The following is a 21564-nucleotide window of genomic DNA, read 5'->3' on the forward strand; positions in this document are numbered from 1 at the left end:
TAGTTGGAAAATTCAAATGTTCGTCTTATGCCAAAACAGGCTCAAAACAAAAGGCGCCGCGGAAGCCCGCTGTGCATTTCAGTTCCTAAACATATCTGGCTGTGGGTTTTTATACATACTGTATATTTATACAATGTTCAATTGTACATTTTATTAATGTCTGTAATTACTATCCTCCTACAAGGTGGGGAAAAAGATAATACTTTATATTTAGTAGTCTTTGCTTTGGAATTTTGAGAGATGGGAGATTTTCCCAACCCCTTCCCCAAAAATAAAATAAACCTCTAGTTATGTGCGTGAGTGTTTGTTGTTGCGTGGCAGCTTGTGATTTATGGCCACATGGGGTTATGAAATAGGTTCCGGGAGGAAGGAACTGGCGTGATTTTGCCTAGTCCCTGGCTAAATTTCAAGCGTCAATCAGTTGTAAGGTTAGTTCTACCGTATAATTTTAAATTTGGCCAGGAACTTGCTGAAATCACTCCTGTTCCCTCATCGTGGAAACCTATCGCATAACCCCCATAGTGTCTCTGAGGGAGAAGTAACGTCCATTCAAAACCACGTGGTAACTCTGCTGGAGGACACTTATATACACCATCTGTTTATGGCTGGGTAGCCAATTCAAGCAGGAAGGAAGCTCTGCTGTATGTCCCCCCAACTGCCTTTAGTGGTGCAATACATTTATACAGGTACAATGTATACTTCCCTGCCTATGTTATCTCCTCACTGACTGTATCTCCCTGTGCTGGCCGTCAGTATAAAGACTGCATAATCTGCCTCGTTACATTATCATGACTCCAATAATGATCTCATCACTGATTTGAAGGGGGGAAAGCAGAAGGACACTGTAGCTAACCGTATGTAACTCTGTATTAATAACTTTCTCGCTTAATTCTAGAACATTGCGTAACAGGATTCACATTAAATACTGATGACACGGAAATTAATCCCACATGTTGTACAGTTTAATGAATTCTGTTATTTCTTTTGCAGATTGACAAAATGTCTACACAGCTACAAGACCTAAATTTTGGGGAGGGGAAGCCCCTGTTGGTGGAAAGAGAAGAGGTAATTGTTATTAACCCTTTAATGCAGGAAACAAACACTTTGCAGCAGCACCGTACAGGCAGGAAGTTCTCTACAGTTTCAGCATTTACTTCTCAAACTTTTTTGGACGGGAGTAATTTTTCAGGAATGTATCCTTTTGGCCCCCACAGTCTGCTGTAGCAGCATCTCAATATGGTGGAAACGGGTCCAGGAAGAACACAGCTAGTAGAGCATACTGACGCAAAGAACACTGGCTTACAGACAATGTAGAGAATATGGGCTTGATACTACCCAATGCTGATATTCTTTCTTTTTTACTTAAAAATAAAAATCTGCCTAAGTGCTAGCACAGTCATTAAGCCACTATTGAATTGTTTATTCTGTCATACGTATTCTTCTTTAACAATTCTATCTGACTTGGAATTTCTTTTTATGTTTAAATTTAATAAAATGTGGTGGTTGCCCAGCGACATCCACCGAAAGCATTCATTAACAGGAACCAGGGCTGTCATTAGGGGGGGATGGATGGGACTGGAGTCCCGGGTCTGGACAGATAAGGGGCCCCTTCCCTGGCTCCTACCCAAGAGCGTAGCTACCATGAGTGAAGGGGGTTCAGTTGCTATGGGACCAGCAACACCTCCAGCCTATCTTGTCAGTCCCAGGCATCACAATTTCTGACGGCAGCCCTGACAGGTACTTTAATGTTTACTATGACAGAATCGGAAAAGTTTGACATCGTACTTACATTTTTCATACAGCAGTTCCAAATTTTGTTTTTTCAATGGCTGATCCAAGGATTTTATCCAACTGCTATTTTTGGAATTTGTTTTTTTCCATATAAGATCGCTATCACGGTGGAGAGGCGGGGTGGGGGGTTCATTTACCTTCTCCTGTATTAACAAAACTACAGTTTATGACAGATTTATATAGTTTTACTTTTCAAAATGCACTCAACGTTACTTGAGTGTATATGAATAGTTAATCAGGCGCACAAGAACAAATCAAACTACCTGTATACACACGAAATTTTTTTTGTCAATACATGTAATATATAGCTTCCAATCGCAGCTCCTATAAGACCGGACTGTCAAATAAAATAAATATATATATCTTTGGTGAGGGGGGACTCGTCGGATCTGGCGGTCACGGCGCTCGGTCCTCACAACTGGTGGGCACGGTAAGAACTTGCACACAGAGGAAGCGGCTGGAGTAGAACCGGACTGGCTGCAGCATACACGGTGCACAATGGAGCGTCCTCTACGCGTTTCTCCGCTCTAATGGTAAGCGGTTTCCTCAGGAGATTAGTACAGGTGTCCACAGCAGGTATGTTTTTAAAGTCCATTCAGCCAATAGGAAAGTCCCATTCATTTGGAATACACCTGTATCTAATTGATGCACCAGCTTATTCATCCAGAAAAAATAAACCTCTCTATCTTTATGAAAAAAACTTTATCAATCTTTGAAGCATAATTAAAAGAGAATACATGTATCTAAACTCTTTGTTTACACATTAATGATTACATACAGGTATAAAGATTATAATATTCTATATAACAAAGAGTTTAGATACATGTATTCTCTTTTAATTATGCTTCAAAGATTGATAAAGTTTTTTTCATAAAGATAGAGAGGTTTATTTTTTCTGGATGAATAAGCTGGTGCATCAATTAGATACAGGTGTATTCCAAATGAATGGGACTTTCCTATTGGCTGAATGGACTTTAAAAACATACCTGCTGTGGACACCTGTACTAATCTCCTGAGGAAACCGCTTACCATTAGAGCGGAGAAACGCGTAGAGGACGCTCCATTGTGCACCGTGTATGCTGCAACCAGTCCGGTTCCACTCCAGCCGCTTCCTCTGTGTGCAAGTTCTTACCGTGCCCACCAGTTGTGAGGACCGAGCGCCGTGACCACCAGATCCGACGAGTCCTCCCGGGACATCATTGACCGTCGGGTCCAATACCGCTAAGTACCCATGCAGTGCCAGCTTGAAAAATACTAGCAATTTGGTGGTGAAATTTCCGTGACAGCCTGGTCTGGTAATTCCATCTTTTGCATTGTCTGTGTGGCTACACTTTACGGATACTTGAACCGGTACAGAGTTCTAATTTAAATTATCATGAAACCATTCTATGTCCACTAAGTACTTGCGCACCTGGAGGACACAATCACAGCTTAAAGGCAGTTAAGAGGAAACCTGGATTGCTAATTAAGCTTTGGCTGGCAAAACCATCTGATATCTGTTTCTGTGGTCTACAATTGGAACTTGTTACCATTGAATGGACATAATGTCTTTGAACTTTTAAATAGAGTTATGTGCACATTTATGAGCGTATTGAAGTGTCAGCTTATGTAGATACTCAATTGAGTTTTTATTATGTTATATGTGTTTATAAACTGATATTAAATCTATTAATTGAATTTTAAACCAGCGCTCCTTATCTTTGCTTTTAGCTCACCAAAGATATATATATTTATTTTATTTGACATCCAGAGTGTCTTATAGGAGCTGCGATTAGAAGCTATATATTACATGTGTTAGCAAATATTTTTTCGTGTGTATACAGGTAGTTTTATTTGTTCTTGTGCGCCTGATTAACTATTCATATACACTCAAGTAACGTTGAGTGCATTTTGAAAAGTAAAACTATATTTGTTACTTTTATATTTCTGGATATACAATTTGGGCTGCACTATTGATTATTCTTTATTATAATTCAAACGTTGAAAGTATTTGTGATGGCATCACAGAGAAAGTTTGGTGATAGGGATAATAGACGTAATCTGTTGTTACAGGAGAGATTGGCAGCTGAATCCCTTTCCACTGAAGCTAACCCGCTAGACATGAGTCATCTTTTCAATAGACTTGAAGTATTACTTAAAGCCGAGACAAGACACTGGCTTGATAAAATGACTCTGAGTAAATACCTAACCGATAAAATGATCCCTAGAGGGTTAAGGATCCATAAATCCTGTTCATTTAAGGATGATGAAAATTTAACTAAAAAGTGGAACGGGATTCTTGACAATTGCTCTTTTGCTCTGATGGAGCTCCTGGTTACCCATAGAGCAAGTAAGGTCTCTGGATTATCTATAGAAATTGAGAAGGCTCAAGATATGCTTAAACCATTTGATGTAAGGTCAGATTTTCGTGATCGTGACTATCAATTGAACCAAAGAGTAGAAGAATTTGAGAAACAAACCATTTCAAATAAGAATAAAAAGCTAGATAGAGATCGCTCAGACTATTCAACCAATACAGTACGCACCTATAATAGGGGCGGAAGGGGTCAATTTGATAGGTTTAGATCCCCTAACAATACCAACAATGATCGTGCTTTGGTAAGAAAAACTAACATGCAGAGCCCTAGACAAATATATAGTGAAGGTATGAGAAGGACCTCCACTAGAACTGATTCCCAGATCTCTGATCTAAGGTCTAGACAATTAGCAAGTCATCTTTAAGATCAGAACACCAAAATAGGGGGGCGAGATCAAAAAAAAACCACTATAATTCGAGTAATTCGAATTATACTTCATCAACCACAGTTCCCGTAGAAAGCTCTGAGTCCTCCCATTTTTTAGAGAAGGAACTCTACCCAATCTGGAAAAATCGCAACCGCTTCAGTGCGTTGAATCAAAATTCTCCCAAAAGGGGCAGAGAACAAAGTATAGAGGAATTAGAGGAGGAAGAAAGCAATCCCACAAAAAATATAAAACAAAAGTAAGAAATAAAGGCCTATATAATCTATCTTCTAGGGGATTAACAGAAAGTGAGAAAGCTGTTATTGCTAAAGGTTTAAAGTTTGCTCCGAATAAGGGTCCAGAATTTTTTGATTTATATATTGAGCTCAATAGATATACTCGAGATCTGTGCAGACAAAGATATTTTCAGAATAAGGCCATTAAAAGGAGAGGTCTGATGGAGTCCCCTATAATATTAGATAGAGATGATCAATCTGCCCTAAATATTCTGATAGAATTGCAAAAGGAGAGTGACGCATCACAACCAATGCAAGTCTATGATGTGTCTAGAGCAACACTAAATAGACCTTTTAAGAAAAAGAGTGAATTCTACCCTACTCAATACAAAAGCGGCTTTATAGAGACATTCTATACCACCACCTTGCAAGACTTTAAAGAGCTGTGTGCGTCTTCAGGAAAACTGTCTAAGGGTAGTACCAGATCAAAGAGGGACAATCTTCACCCCAATGAAAGAAGGGCCATTAACCATTTGAAAAAAGATAAATCTATTATAAAAAGTGCGGATAAGGGAGGAGGGACAGTAGTACAAGATGTGGTTGACTATATACAAGAAGCTTATCGTCAGCTGACTGATGTGAAATTCTATAAGAAGTTACCAGGAGATCCTACTGTTAGGTTCCTGTGTGACCTGAAACAAATATTGGCTGATGCCCTGGCGTGTGGTGTGATATCTAAGGAGGAATATCATTTTTTATTTAATGCACACCCCATCACTCCCACCTATTATCACCTCCCTAAAATTCATAAATCACTTTTCTCACCTCCTGGACGTCCCATTATTTCGGGTGTGGGTTCACTCACTTCTAATTTATCTGCATATGTTGATCTTTTTTTACAGCCACATGTTAAAGGTTTGAGGTCTTACATAAAAGATACCACTCACTTTTTACACCTAATCAGGGAGCTTAAATGGCAAGAAGATTTCTTGCTAGTCACCTGTGATGTAGAATCACTTTACACTAATATACCGCACGATCTGGGTCTTAAAGTTATAGTAAATTATTTGTTTCAGGACCCAACACTGTCACGTGAGCACTGTCACTTTATTTTGGACTCTATCTGGTTTATTTTAAAACACAATTATTTTACGTTTAATGATGAATTTTTTCTGCAGACACATGGTACCGCCATGGGCACCAGGTTCGCCCCGAGCTTTGCTAATTTATATATGGGGAGCCTCGAAAATCAATACATATGGGGGGGCCCTTTCGGAGCGAACCTGGTGCTCTATGGCAGGTACATAGATGACTTGTTCATTATTTGGAAGGGGGACACAACATCCGTTTTACAATTTATTGATTTTCTTAACTTAAACACTTTTGGTCTTTTTTTCACAAGCACGGTCCACAAGACCGATATGACGTTCATGGATATTGCACTACACGCTGGGGCTATCAATCGGCCTATTCAAACTAAAACTTTTCGAAAAAAGGTCGATTGTAACACTTTTTTGGGATATACTAGTTGTCACTATAAACCTTGGGTCAATAATATCCCCAAAAGCCAATATCTCAGGATTAAAAGAAACTGTTCTAATGAGAATGACTTCATTATCCAAAGTAGAGAATTGACTCAATCTTTTTTGGATCAAGGCTTTCCGAAACATCTATTAGATCTGGCCTATGAGGAGGTATCAAAACAATGTAGACAGGAGATTCTATTAGAGAGACCTGAAAAAAAGAAGACCAGCTTCATATCAGAAAGTAATGAACCACTCTTTATCTTAAGATTCAACAGTTCATCAAATAAAATTAGAGATATTTTGATTTAAAAAAATTCTGTGTTAAAAATGGATAGAGTGTTATTAGGTTGTTTGAATGATAAACCTAAAGTGGTTTTCAAAAGAGCCAATCATTTAAAGAACCACTTTTCACCTAGTCATTTCAAACCCATTGCTACTCATTGCACTAAGAAGTTGCATACATCTCAGGCACAGAGAGGACAATGTAAGAAATGTTTGAAACCCAGATGTATTACGTGTAGATTTGTTGAATCAGAGAGCCATGATTTTTCAGCTCCGAAAGATACTGGAAATCACAAATTTAGTATCATCGGATCCATTACTTGTCAGACCACATATGTTATATATGTAATAACTTGCACATGTGGTCTGCAGTATGTAGGAAGCACTACTCGGTCCCTGAATACACGGTTCTTAGAACACAGAAGACTTATTAATAAGAAGATACTTGCGCACAGTGTTCCCAGACATGTGGTCCAGTCACATGGGGGGGATATCAAGGTTATTTCTATCAAGGGCATTGAGCACATAGAAGAGACCCCAAGAGGTGGCGATAGGTTTAATCGCCTCTGTAAGCGAGAGGCTTATTGGATTTGTTCGCTCAATACCCTTGTTCCAATGGGTTTGAACGAAAACATTGAAATGAACAATATATGATAAACCAGTTTATGGCTTGATGTGGCATGATCTTTAGTTTATCTACATAATATCATTTTCTGATGGTCTCTGGTTTACTCTAAAACCAATGAAAGTAACCAACTTTATTTATATCAGGATTGTTTCTTTTAGATTTCTCTGTTATTGTGCAATATGGGATACAACTGGGAGGTTTTACACGGGATATACCGTATTATGTGTAATAATAATAATAATAAAAATAAAAATAGAATGTTACTATAGACGAAATTTTGGATGGTTTGCTATTGTAGGTTACATATATACTGTTGAAATTTACATTTATTATCAACATAGAGGTATAGTTTGGGGTATGCTGTTGGGGGTTTATAACTCCCTTAGTGAGTGTGGCCTTATCTAGATTATAAAAATGGAATCTAACTCTACCAGTCTAGGTCTGGAAACATAGGAATATTGTGCACCTAAAAAGGCTAAATATAATAAGAACATAAATGAAAATTATAATCTGAATTTATGATGGGTCCTGCTGTGATTCGATCCTGTGACCTTGTGAGCCGTAGTCCAAGGTCTCACCAGATGAGCCATAGAGACTTATGTCCAGAATAGAGTCTATTGTAATATTAGGAGTGTTATATGCGATGTTTGTTTAGATGACACCAATGTTCTCTGTGATGCCATAAATAAAATAAAATAAAATAAAGAAATGTGGTTATATAGAATATTATAATCTTTATACCTGTATGTAATCATTAATGTGTCAACAAAGAGTTTAGATACATGTATTCTCTTTTAATTATGCTTCAAAGATTGATAAAGTTTTTTTTCATAAAGATAGAGAGGTTTATTTTTTCTGGATGAATAAGCTGGTGCATCAATTAGATACAGGTGTATTCCAAATGAATGGGACTTTCCTATTGGCTGAATGGACTTTAAAAACATACCTGCTGTGGACACCTGTACTAATCTCCTGAGGAAACCGCTTACCATTAGAGCAGAGAAACGCGTAGAGGACGCTCCATTGTGCACCGTGTATGCTGCAGCCAGTCCGGTTCCACTCCAGCCGCTTCCTCTGTGTGCAAGTTCTTACCGTGCCCACCAGTTGTGAGGACCGAACGCCGTGACCGCCAGATCCGGCGAGTCCTCCCGGGACATCATTGACCGTCGGGTCCAATACCGCTAAGTACCCATGCAGTGCCAGCTTGAAAAATACTAGCAATTTGGTGGTGAAATTTCCGTGACAGCCTGGTCTGGTAATTCCATCTTTTGCATTGTCTGTGTGGTTACACTTTACGGATACTTGAACCGGTACAGAGTTCTAATTTAAATTATCATGAAACCATTCTATGTCCACTAAGTACTTGCGCACCTGGAGGACACAATCACAGCTTAAAGGCAGTTAAGAGGAAACCTGGATTGCTAATTAAGCTTTGTCTGGCAAAACCATCTGATATCTGTTTCTGTGGTCTACAATTGGAACTTGTTACCATTGAATGGACATAATGTCTTTGAAACCCAGATGTATTACGTGTAGATTTGTTGAATCAGAGAGCCATGATTTTTCAGCTCCGAAAGATACTGGAAATCACAAATTTAGTATCATCGGATCCATTACTTGTCAGACCACATATGTTATATATGTAATAACTTGCACATGTGGTCTGCAGTATGTAGGAAGCACTACTCGGTCCCTGAATACACGGTTCTTAGAACACAGAAGACTTATTAATAAGAAGATACTTGCGCACAGTGTTCCCAGACATGTGGTCCAGTCACATGGGGGGGATATCAAGGTTATTTAAATATATTTAAATTATATATTTAAATTAAATTAATTATATTTAAATAGAGTTATGTGCACATTTATGAGCGTATTGAAGTGTCAGCTTATGTAGATACTCAATTGAGTTTTTATTATGTTATATGTGTTTATAAACTGATATTAAATCTATTAATTGAATTTTAAACCAGCGCTCCTTATCTTTGCTTTTAGCTCACCAAAGATATATATATTTATGACAGATTTAACCTGATAGACCTGTTCTGTTTCGGCTGAATAATTTTCCTGATTTCTGCAAAAAACAAACAGCAATTTAAAAAAACAAACCAAACATTTTTATTTATTTTTTGTTAAAAATGTTAGGATTTTTGAATTTGAGCAAATCTATTTTTTTCCTGTTCAAAATTTAATGGTAAACCAAAAAAATTTAAAGATATCTGATAATCCCCAATAAACTAATTCCTTTCAATATGAGCTAGACTTCCCAAGATGGATACAGTCTGGTGAATTCTGAACCATAAATAATTGTTATATTAATCAGTAATTACAAGTTCTTTAGACTTTGAACTTTTCAATAACATTTTTAATACTTGTTATTTTTACTTAACATAAGTGACCACCTTACTTACATTCTTCCCCTTCTGTGTTTTCTAGGGAATTACTGTATTATTGCAAGAATATGAAATTCAGGTAACTAATCAGACTAATTATAAAATACTCACCCCCTCATATAAGTTCGCCTCAATGTACCATCATTCTTTATCGTTTAGTTTTATTACACATTTCTTACTTCTACATCTTTGGAAACTGCCTGATAAAATAATAGTACACGTAATTGGAGCATTGTGAGATTGTTGTACTAGTTGTGATTGGAAATGAAGTGCAGAATTGTAAAAGTCAACAAAAGATATTGAGAAAAAGATAAAAGTGACATAATATTAACTACATCATAAATCAAGGCAGCAATTTATTGAATTGTCTCACTGAGGAGATCACTGTTGTAAACGGGTGATGTTCACGGCAGTCCTAATTCACAGATGAGCGTCAGGACGGCCGAACCCAAAGGTTTGGTGCCGTTTATTGGTAGTGGGGAGGAGAAGATGGTATACAGTACGTTAGGGATGGAAAACTATAATACTTATGCCCTTATTTATCAATGAGTGATAAATTTCACTGTGAGTGATAAATTGCACAAGCCAATCAGCTCCAAACTTCCATGTCACAGGCTGGGTTTGAAAAATGACAGTTGGGAGCGGATTGGCTGGTGAAATTTATCACTCACAGTGAAATTTATCGCTCATTGATACATAAGGGCAATAATTATGTAGTCCCTGGACAGCACGATGCTTCTTTTTTTGTGTAAACTGTTTTTATTGATTAAAGCAGCAGACAAAACATTACAGCAATACTTTTCCAAAATAAGGGGGGGGGACACAAAAACATCACATATCATATATGTCAGTACACTACACATAGAGGCCCAAAGTAGAAAAATTATTTGTCTGCTTCGCTTACAACATCAGAACTTATAAAGGAGGAACATTTTAACAAAACAGCATAGTAAAATGGGAAAGAGGAAGAAGAGAGAGAAGAGAAGAAGGAGAAGAGAGGGAAAATTAAGACGGGTAGAGTCAGATGTGAGAGTCTGCGCAGTAGGGACAGGTTGTTTGGGGAACGGAGGGGGGATCTCCACCAATTAAGGGTCTGAGACATATTATAGAGATATCGTAATCGGAATATGAATATGGATATGAATATGAATATGGGGGGGTTATGTCGCCATGTAGGACCGATACAAAGGTGTATCCTTAAAGTCGTACCAGGGAAACCAAATAGCTATAAAGTTAACGGTTTTCCCGGATGAGAAGGAGACAAGGTCTTCCATATCTAAAAAGTAATCGACCTTTGTGAACCATAATTTAATCGAGGGTGGTGAGGTGGATCTCCAAAGGATTGGAACAACCGCTTTTGCTGCGTTGCTAAGGTGTCTCAACAGGGAATGTTTGTAGGAGTGTGTTCCTGCGGGGGTGTGGTTGAGGAGCCAAAAACCTGGGTCTTTCGGGATCTCATCTCCCACTATCTGTTCGGTGCATTTAAATACCTCTGCCCAAAATGGGGTTATAAGAGGGCAATCCCACCAAATATGTATAAAACTCCCTGGGGCGTTTTTGCATCTCCAGCACAGATTCGAGAGAGAGGGAAACATTTTATTGAGAACACGAGGAGTCCTATACCACCTATATATAAGTTTATAGAGGGTCTCTAATGTCGATAAGCATAGAGAACTCGCCTGGGCATTCTTAAATACGGAATCCCAGTTAATCTGCGTAGGCAGTCCTGACAGTTCCTTCTCCCAGGAAGTCAGAAAGGTAGGAGGTTGCGGGAAAAAGTTTTCCATGATAAGCGCATAGATTTGTGAGATAGTATGTGTGGGAGAACTGGGAGAGGTGCATAGTCTTTCAAACCCGGTGAGATCCCTAGTTATGTCAGAGAGGTTCTTAGAAGATGATATGAAATTATGAACCTGCAGGAACCTCCAAAACTCAGCACTATGTAGGTTCCAAGAAGACTGAACATCTGAAAAGGAGCGCACCCTACCCGAGCTCACCAGCTGGCCGACTCTAAAAATCCCGGCTTCCGCCCATGGAGCGAAAGCTGTCCCGTGAAGACCTGGAGCAAACTCGGAGTTATAGAGAAGGGAGGTTAGGGGGGACCATTTGGAGGATATATGGCTCTGGGATCTCAGCGTGGCCCATAATTTGAGCGTGGGGGAGACCGTGGGGTGTGAAACCTTCGGGAGGGTAGGAAGCCAAGGTGCAATTTCAATATAATGTGGGAGACAGCCCTCCTCTAGTAGGACCCATTGTTTGCGGTCTTTAGCGCGCGTCCATTCCAGAATCCTATTCAAATGTACTGCGTGGTAGTAGTTAGGGATATGTGGGAGTTGTTGCCCCCCTTGATGTTTTCTCCTAAATAAAATGTTGTGTTTAAACCTGGGTGGCATACAACCCCATACAAATGCGCGAATAAGATTCTGGACGTCTCGGAGCCAAAGCAGGGGGATGTGTATCGGAGGGGTCTGGAGAAAGAATAGTATCCTAGGGAGGGCATTCATTTTGACAACGTTAATCCTGCCGAACCAAGACAGTCTTAGTTTCTTCCATTTCTGGAAGTCTAGGCGAAGCCTAGCCAATAAGGGGTTAAAATTTAGGGAGAATAATTTGGATAAATCGTTGGTCATTAACACCCCCAAATATTTTAGTTTGTGATCATGCCAGGTAAAAGGGAAGGCATGTTTCAGGCCCTCTACTATATCGGGGGGAGTAGTTAAATTCATGGCAATAGATTTGGAGTAGTTTATTTTGAAATTAGAGAGGGCTCCAAACTTCTCAAATTCTGTCATCAAGTTTGGCAAAGAAGTGACCGGTTTTGTGATTATAGCGAGTAGATCGTCGGCATATAAGGCCAGTTTGTATTCAGTCCCTTTTACTAACAAACCTGAAATGCTCGGGTTAGCCCTAATGCTTCGAGCTAATGTTTCCATGCAAAGGACAAAGAGCAATGGGGACAGTGGACAGCCCTGTCGCGTGCCATTGGAAAGGAATCAGAAAGGGAACCATTAATCCTAATTTTGGCGGACGGGGAGGTATAAAGGGATAGGATTCTGTGAAGACAAGCGTTACCGAGTCCCAGATGCTTCAGTATACCAGCCAGAAAGTCCCAGTCCACTCTGTCAAATGCTTTTTCAGCATCGGTCGACAGTATGATTGATGGGGATGAAAGCTGGCCGGCATAGTGAATCATGTTGAGCACTTTAGAGGTATTATCCCTAGCTTCTCGGCCTAAAACAAATCCCGCTTGATCTCCATGTATCAGACCAGGTAATAATAATTTAAGGCGGTTTGCAATCAATTTGGCAAAAAGTTTTATGTCTATATTTAATAGTGAGATTGGCCGGTAACTGGAGCAAAGACTGGGGTCTTTACCCTCCTTGGGTAGAACTGCAATATGGGCTTCGAGAGATTGTGGGGAGAAAGGCGATTGTTCTGATATGGTATTAAAGGCTCTCGTGAGTATAGGGACTAATTTCTCTTTAAAGGCTTTGTAATAGGCAATGGTATATCCATCAGGGCCGGGACTCTTGCCGTTGGGAGAGGATTCAATAGCTTTCTTAACCTCCTCAGTAGAAAACGGGGCATCTAGATCTTCTACTTCTTTTGTGGATAGCGTGGGGAAGTCTAAGGCCCGTAAGTAGTCAGCTATGGCTGTTTGATGGGACAACTTGTCAATTCTTCCGGTCGGACCAGAGAGGTTATACAGAGTGGAATAATATGCCCTAAAGGCCCTAGCGATGTGGGGTGTCTGGTGTTGGGATTGGCCGTGGCTATTTTTAATTGTGTGAATAAAAGCAAGAGCACGTTGTTCTCTAAGTGCTTTGGCTAGTAATTTCCCAGGTTTATTGCCCCATTGATAGTATCTGCTATGGCACTTCCGATAAGAAAACTTGACTCTATCAGAGAGTAACTTATTCAGATCTGCCCTAGCAGCTTCGAGATCGGCATAATGATGTGGGGTTTGGGATTTTTTATGTAGAAGCTCGAGAGATTGTATTCTAGACAATAAATCACCCCGAAGTTTCTCCCTCTGCTTTTTGCGGAAGGATCCTATCTGAACACAAACCCCCCTAATGACACATTTGTGAGCTTCCCAGACTGAGACTTTGGAAATGTCATCTAAGTCATTGGTACAAATATAAGAATCTAAAGCGTTGTCGATTCGGGACCTACAGTCTGCGTCTTGCAGAAAAGTGTCGTTAAAACGCCAGGACCATTGGCGATGTGTACTCGGAGGCAAGCGTAAAGTGAGGTTAACTGGGGCATGATCTGACCACACAATCTGTCCTATAGAGGCATCAGAAAGGAGGTGTAAGTGTCGGTGGCTCAGAAACAAGTAATCAATTCTGGAATATGTCTGATGTGGGTGTGAGAAAAAGGAGTAATCTATCTCAGTAGGGTGCGTCAGTCTCCATGTGTCAATCAGCTGGTGGTCGAGCAGGGCGCGCCTCATTCCCCTATGCTCCCTCTCCGGCCTGCAGGAGATCTTTTTAGAATTGTCCTGGCGGGGATCTAGGGTCCAGTTTAGATCACCTCCCATCACCACCACCCCCTCCAAGAGAGGTTCCGCGTTATCTAGAACTGAGGATATAAAGGAAGGTTGTTTAGCGTTAGGAGCGTATATGTTCAGGAAAGAGAAACGTTGACCATGTATGTCGCATTTCACCAGCAACCCCCTACCCTCAGCTATTCTATGGGAGGCAATATTAAGGACAGGCAGGTGGCGGGCCAGCAATATAGCCACACCCAATGTCTTACCAGCAGAGTTATTAGACAGGAAAACATGAGGATAATAGTGAAATTTTAGGGACGGCACGTGTCCCATCTTGAAATGTGTTTCCTGAATAAAAGCAACGTCAACTTTCTCATCTCTAAGCCATTTAAGAAGTTTAGACCTTTTCTCAGGAACATTCAACCCTTTGACGTTAAGGGTAGTTACGTGTAGATCATTCACCCCCATTATCAGGCGGACCTAATTGCTTCACATTAGTCTTTCCTACGGCAGACACTGGGGAAGGTGAAGGGAGAGCAGCAAAGGAAGGAGATAGGAAAAAAGGGGGGAAAGCAAAGAAAAGAAGAAAAAAAGATACAGCGTGGGAAACCACGCCGAGAGGTACTTTGCCATTAAACAGGGATGATAAAACTACAAAAAGAACTGCTGCAAAAAGGACAGGAGCGGAATCCTGCCGACTCCCAGTCCAAAGAAACAGGGGATGCAGCATAGTGGGGGTCCTACGGGGGGCCCAGGACAGTGACTATCCACTAGATAGAATCGAAACAAATGTGTGGTATTACCGAGGTGTGCACAAAGGCACAAGTGAAACAAAAATAAAAATATAAAAGCTTATATAAAAGTGTACATATAATCCTCAAACTATCAAACCAGGTTTCATGAAGGCTGATCAATTGTGTATGTGGATATCGACAACAAGATAATGAATTCAGCGTGAAAATAAACCAAAATAACATGTCGACGACATCACTTATCTATGAAATCAAAGCAACTGTATACTATTACTAAGTTACAAAAACCGATCTCACGTGTGAGCAACACATATCACTATATAAGAAAAAAAAGAAAACTCAGTGTATAACATGGGTAGCAAGTAAATTTACGTCCGTTCGGGACGAGACTTCTCATTCAGGGAGGCTCTGAAGAACGTGAACCAGGAGTGGCTCCCCGCCTCCGTGGGGGACGAACTTGCTGCCACGCGTCGTCTGGAGGGAGCACAACAGGCAAGTCCGGTAGGTGGGGAAAAGCGTCCCAATCTGGTAACGGTACCGGAGGAATTCCCAAGGTCGTGAAGAAGGTCTGTAAATCCGAAGGTCTAGAGAGACTCGCAACTTTGCCACCATGAGAAACCTGGAGGGAGAAAGGGAAGCCCCATCTGTATTTCAGCTCGAGTTTCCTGAGAGAGTCTGTAAGAGGTTTCAAGGCTCGACGTTGTTGTAAGGTCGACCAGGCAAGGTCAGGAAATATCTGAATCTTGTCCCCTTGAAAGACAATACTGTCCAGCTGACGGGCCGTCTTCATTATTTCCTCTTTTTGGACATAATAATGGAGCCTGCAAATCACGCCTCGTGGTCTGTCGGAGGGTAGGCCGCAAGGACGGAGGGCTCGGTGAGCTCTATCAAATATAATGTCCTTGTTCGGATCCAGGTCAATAAGTTCTCCAAATATCGTAGATAAGGCGGCTGTCAGGTCAGCCTGTTGGACACTCTCAGGTAAGCCCCTGACTCTGATATTATTTCGCCGGCCGCGATTATCCATATCCTCAATACGTGATTTTAGAAAAGAGATATCGTCCCGTTGGTGAGATAGCACCTCCCGAAATGTAGTCAGAGAATCCACAGTAGATGATTCATGGCGTTCCAGGACATCAACTCGAGTCGCAATTTGGGACATATCTTGTCGGAGCGCTGTCACTTCCTGAGTGATGGTGGAAAGCAAGCGAGTCTCCAAGGCTGAGAAATCTTGTTTCGTGGGAAGTGTCCTTACATGAGACAATATCTCGCTTATCTCCGCAGACAGAGAGAGGGCCTGCGGAGGCAACGAAGTCCCAGGGGATGACATGTCGTCCACCGGGCCGTGTAGAATCGGGGAGGTCGGGACAGTAGAGGGAGTAGCGGGGATTGAGGTTGGAGAAGTTAAGAACTGACGTAGGTCCGACGAATGTCGGTTCGCGGGGGATGGGATCGCGTCCGGCTTGGTCTTGGCCTTGTTTTTCTTTATCCCTCTCACCATGAGATCGGTCTTCAATTAAAGCAGTTTAGAATTACACTTTCACATATCCTCGGCAGCGTAAAGCATGTGGGTCGTCACCGTGCAAAAGCCCCCACGTGGCCTTAGGGTAGCATCAGGCAGGCAGGCACATGGCTAGGGATCCATACGTCAACTCACAGTGGCAATACATCCGACTTGGCCTAATTGAGGTGTATCTGCGGGACCCTGGGCCGCTAAGCAGGGAACCGACTGATGCAGAAACCTGAATGGATGGATGGGGGGGGGGGGCACTTCGGCAGATGGTATATATCATAAAGGTCTGTGTGGCCCAACCTTATATGCACCCCTCCCCTCTTCTCGGGCAGTCGCTCTGCAGACTTTGAGCAGCACAGATTAAAGGGCTAAATGAGAGGGGTTCCAGCAGAGCTCAGCCGACACGCGTCCTCTTTGTTAGCTTGTTAGGCTACACCCCGGCAAGAGTGGTTTTTAATAACCCCTACAGCTAGAAACATAGGAGGTAGTAGAGCTTCACCTCCTCACAGCCCCATAACATGAAGTATGGTCGTGCAGCCCCTAAACAAAATGGCGCCGTCGGCCTCCTATGCAGGGCCTCGGCGGCCTTGGTACCTGGAGCCCGCTAAGAGCGTTGGTGGCAGCGGTGTGTAGTCTCCCCGCTACAGGGTCCGCTCGTAGCAGGGGGAGAAAGGAGAGCACAGTGTGCAGCGTCCTGGTCCCAGGCTCGCCGCAGTCACTTCCGCGCCAATCGCGGGTCCCCGCTCCGGGCAGCGCAGCTGAAGGGGAGCGCACTTGTCGGGTCAGCCAGGCGGGGGACAGGTGAAGGAGCGGTGGAGGGATGAGGGATGAGGAGGGTCTCGACTGTGCCCACAGGACACGAGTACCTCACTTCCGGTCCGGGTCCGTGAATGAACAGAGACCCTTGCTTCAGATGGGGAGGTAGGCCGCAACCCGCACGGGTGCAGGAGGCACCCGCCGGCTCCGCAAACCACACACCCCAGTGCAGGTAAAAGATATAAGTTTAGTAATGCACTGATCTGTGGAAATAGCAGCCCAAAACAGTCAGTTTATATTTTTCTCAGGCAGGAGCCCCAATCCAGCACGACTGCCTGGATCTGCTGCTAAGCCACGCCCCCGCACGATGCTTCTTTATGTGTTTAAGCTAGTAAAAACATTAAAGTTTTAAACAATGGCCATAATACGATCGGAAGCGCCAAGTTTGACATCCCAATGTTTCGGAAGTAAACCCCGTGGTATTTTCTTGAAAAGCCGACAAAGCACCTACTGCAGCCGCTATTTTGTTTGTTTACAGACGGAAGATTGGGATCTGTTCAGAAGGTCAACAGAATGTCAATGTGGATATTAGGTCAACAAAGCAACACGCCGACATTCATAAATGTTAACAGGGTTAAAGCGATGACTTGTTCACAGTGATGACATTTTTACCATGTTGACATCAGAGTCTTGACAGTAAAGTTTTGTGTTATTTTTAGGGTAAGGCTAAAATATGCAAAAAACTGTATTCCAACATTCTGGTGTCAACATGTTAAATGTCGACATTTGTGAATGTTGACATATTGATTGTCAAACTAGTCTGGCTGTCAGCATTTTGTCTGTCGACTTTTCATACCACACCCTGGTAGATTGACTTTAGTAATTGCTACTTACATAAACAAAATAAGAATGCATCTCTCCGGGTGACCGGAATATTGGTGTCGGCGGTCTCTCACCGGTGTATGTGCCTCCTCTCGCTGGTCATGTTTCCCTGTGTATGTGTTGTATGTAGGTCTGCAGGAAGTTAGCCGAGGCTAATCCATGTAACCACAGTTATATCCTCCAAGCTCCAAATCCCCCGTACGTGTCACTGTCCTTAGGCTGACGGTGAGGAAAACAAACATGAGCGTCATTAATAAGTAACATCCCTCTTTAGAGGTTCTTAAACTGTGAGGTGGCGGTCGCTGGTGACAATTGCTCTCAGTCTAGTAAGGGTTACGAGTCGACCCCTTAGTTATTATACAGATATACACAAGATACAATGGTAATGAAAATGGGGAGACAGTATGCTCTCTGACCTGTGTGACAGTGCTGAAATCTTTCATCTAAGACCAAAATTATTGTTCTGTGAGCCCCGAGTGTCAGTGTGCCATTATTCTGGGACCCCAAATACCAGTGTCTTATTTTTCTGGGACCCCAGAGTGTCAGTACCTTATTCTTCTTGGACCCCCAAATGTCAGTACTTTAATCTTTTGGGACCCCTGATTGTCGAAGCCCTATTCAGCTGGGACTTTCGAGTGTTGGGACCCCCGAGGGCCAGGTCTTTCTTCTTCTGGGACCACTGAACGTCTGGACCTTAATCAGCTTGGGCCCCCCGAGCATGGAACTCCAAACTGCAGGATTGTAATATTATGCATAAGTTTTGAAGTTATTGTATTAATTACCCTTTAATTGTACCAAGCGGTAGCCCCAAAAACTGTAGAACTAAAAAGTGCTTGCCGTGACTCTTGTTCCGTAGCTTTGACACTCATCAAAGTTTAAAAAGGTTCAATAAGTCTGCACAGGATCAATGTCTATTTGAATCAATTTATATAGAATATAATAGACATTTAGTCTTTCCTTTAATGTCCTGCGGGTGGAAGGGGGTGTTCTATCTTCCGTTCAGCATGTAGGACCTGGAGCAGTAATTTTTGCTAATTTCTCCTTTACTGCACATATGGTGGGTGATGGGGCAGAAGGGAGAACACTAAAAGGGAGAAGCAGGCATTGGGCTGAATAAAGGGGTCCCAGTACATGACTTCCTGGGTGTTAGGGGTTATTTAATACGCAGAGGAGGGGTGGATAGTGCAGTGGCCTTAATATTCATAATTTTCCAGTAGAAGGGCAGCTTGCTTGACTGCAGATATCTCCAGTTCCCAGAAATAGATTTCTTAGCTTTCAATGGGATAAAAAATGAGTCACACCTTTCAGGAGGCACTGGGGACACCTTTCAGGAGGTACTGGGGACACCTTTCAGGAGGTACTGGGGACTTGGGGATCAGAGTTCAAGAGCCAGAGCAATCCACCAACATAAATCTAAAACCGCATACCAGGGGGTTTATTTACGAATATTCGTGTTTTGTCCGTTTTGAAGGGTGTTTTAACTCGAATGGTATCGGGTGCATTTTACTGCAACTTTTTGAATCCTGATACGGTCATTCACTAAGCTGCCGAGTTTTGCTCAATCGTTTTTTTCGATGTGATTCGTAATATCAGGCAGTGTTTTACTGGAGTGATGAGTAAAACACTGCCTGAAAAAACACAAGGAAACCCGGCCGGATCTGTGAGATCCGTGCAGGGCTTCATTGTGTACCTTTAAAAATTCATTAAAGTCTTTAAAAATCTGAAAAAAAATTGCGTGGGGTCCCCCCTCCTAAGCATAACCAGCCTCGGGCTCTTTGAGCCGGTCCTGGTTTAAAAAATATGGGGGGGGAAATGACAGGGGTTCCCCCATATTTAATCAACCAGCACCGGGCTCTGCGCCTGGTCCTGGTTCCAAAAATACGGGGGACAAAAAGCGTAGGGGTCCCCCGTATTTCTGAAACCAGCACCGGGCTCCACTAGCTGGGGAGATAATGCCACAGCCGGGGGACACTTTGATATCGGTCCCTGCGGCCGTGCCATTAAAACCCCAACTAGTTATCCCTGGCCGGGGTACCCTGGAGGAGTGGGGACCCCTTCAATCAAGGGGTCCCCCCCTCCAGCCACCCAAGGGCAAGGGGTGAAGCCCGAGGCTGTCCCCCCCATCCAAGGGTGGCGGATGGGGGGCTGATAGCCAAGTGTGAAAGTGTGAATATTGTTTTTAGTAGCAGTACTACAAGTCCCAGCAAGCCTCCCCCGCAAGCTGGTACTTGGAGAACCACAAGTACCAGCATGCGGTGGAAAATCGGGCCCGCTGATACCTGTAGTACTACTACTAAAAAAATACCCCAATAAAAACAGGACACACACACCGTGACAGTACAACTTTATTACATACATGCACACCAACATACACACATACTTACCTATGTTCCCACGAGGCTCGGTCCTCTTCTCCATGTAGAATCCTCGGGGTACCTGTGAAAAAAATTATACTCACATAATCCAGTGAAGAATCCGGCCTTTGAATAATCCACGTACTTGGCAAAAAAATAAAACGCAAACCCGACCACGCACTGAAAGGGGTCCCATGTTTACACATGGGACCCCTTTCCCCGACTGCCAGGACCCCCCCTGACTCCTGTAACCAATGGTGGGAACTTTGTGGTCAGCGGTGAGGTTACTTTCGGTCAACCGCTGACCACAAAGTTCCCACCATTGGTTACAATGGAGCGCATAGGCGCTACATTGTATCACTGCCGTGTGCTATCTGACAGACACTACAGGAGCACACAGCCAATCAGGAGGGTGCCACGACGTGGCGCTCCCTGATTGGCTGAAGGGTCCCTCTTTGACAGGAGTCAGGGGGGGTCCTGGCAGTCGGGGAAAGGGGTCCCATGTGTAAACACGGGACCCCTTTCAGTGCGTGGTCGGGTTTGCGTTTTATTTTTTTGCCAAGTACGTGAATTATTCAAAGGCCGGATTCTTCACTGGATTATGTGAGTATAATTTTTTTCACAGGTACCCCGAGGATTCTACATGGAGAAGAGGACCGAGCCTCGTGGGAACATAGGTAAGTATGTGTGTATGTTGGTGTGCATGTATGTAATAAAGTTGTACTGTCACGGTGTGTGTGTGTCCTGTTTTTATTGGGGTATTTTTTTAGTAGTAGTACTACAGGTACCAGCGGGCCCGATTTTCCACCGCATGCTGGTACTTGTGGTTCTCCAAGTACCAGCTTGCGGGGGAGGCTTGCTGGGACTTGTAGTACTGCTACTAAAAACAATATTCACACTTTCACACTTGGCTATCAGCCCCCCATCCGCCGCCCTTGGATGGGGGGGACAGCCTCGGGCTTCACCCCTGGCCCTTGGGTGGCTGGAGGGGGGGACCCCTTGATTAAAGGGGTCCCCACTCCTCCAGGGTACCCCGGCCAGGGGTGACTAGTTGGGGTTTTAATGGCACGGCCGCAGGGACCGATATCAAAGTGTCCCCCGGCTGTGGCATTATCTCCCCAGCTAGTGGAGCCCGGTGCTGGTTTCAGAAATACGGGGGACCCCTACGCTTTTTGTCCCCCATATTTTTGGAACCAGGACCAGGCGCAGAGCCCGGTGCTGGTTGATTAAATATG

At 42.8% G+C, this 21564-nt stretch overlaps 1 protein-coding gene across 2 annotated transcripts in view; it reads left to right on the forward strand.

Annotated features, from left to right (window-relative positions):
* The window catches only part of NDRG1 (N-myc downstream regulated 1), an 87366-nt gene that overhangs the window by 27387 nt on the left and 38415 nt on the right, over positions 1-21564 (forward strand). Inside the window, exons 2-3 of one of the 2 annotated variants that reach the window (XM_063921249.1) lie at positions 991-1065; positions 9621-9656. In XM_063921249.1, the coding sequence (XP_063777319.1) occupies positions 1000-1065; positions 9621-9656 (102 nt within the window). In that variant the 5' untranslated portion in view covers positions 991-999. The remainder of the gene's footprint in view (positions 1-990; positions 1066-9620; positions 9657-21564) is intronic. The other variant, XM_063921250.1, reaches the window with a different exon arrangement.

Source organism: Pseudophryne corroboree, chromosome 5 (assembly GCF_028390025.1).
Source record: "Pseudophryne corroboree isolate aPseCor3 chromosome 5, aPseCor3.hap2, whole genome shotgun sequence".
In the NCBI taxonomy this organism is placed as follows: domain Eukaryota; kingdom Metazoa; phylum Chordata; class Amphibia; order Anura; family Myobatrachidae; genus Pseudophryne; species Pseudophryne corroboree.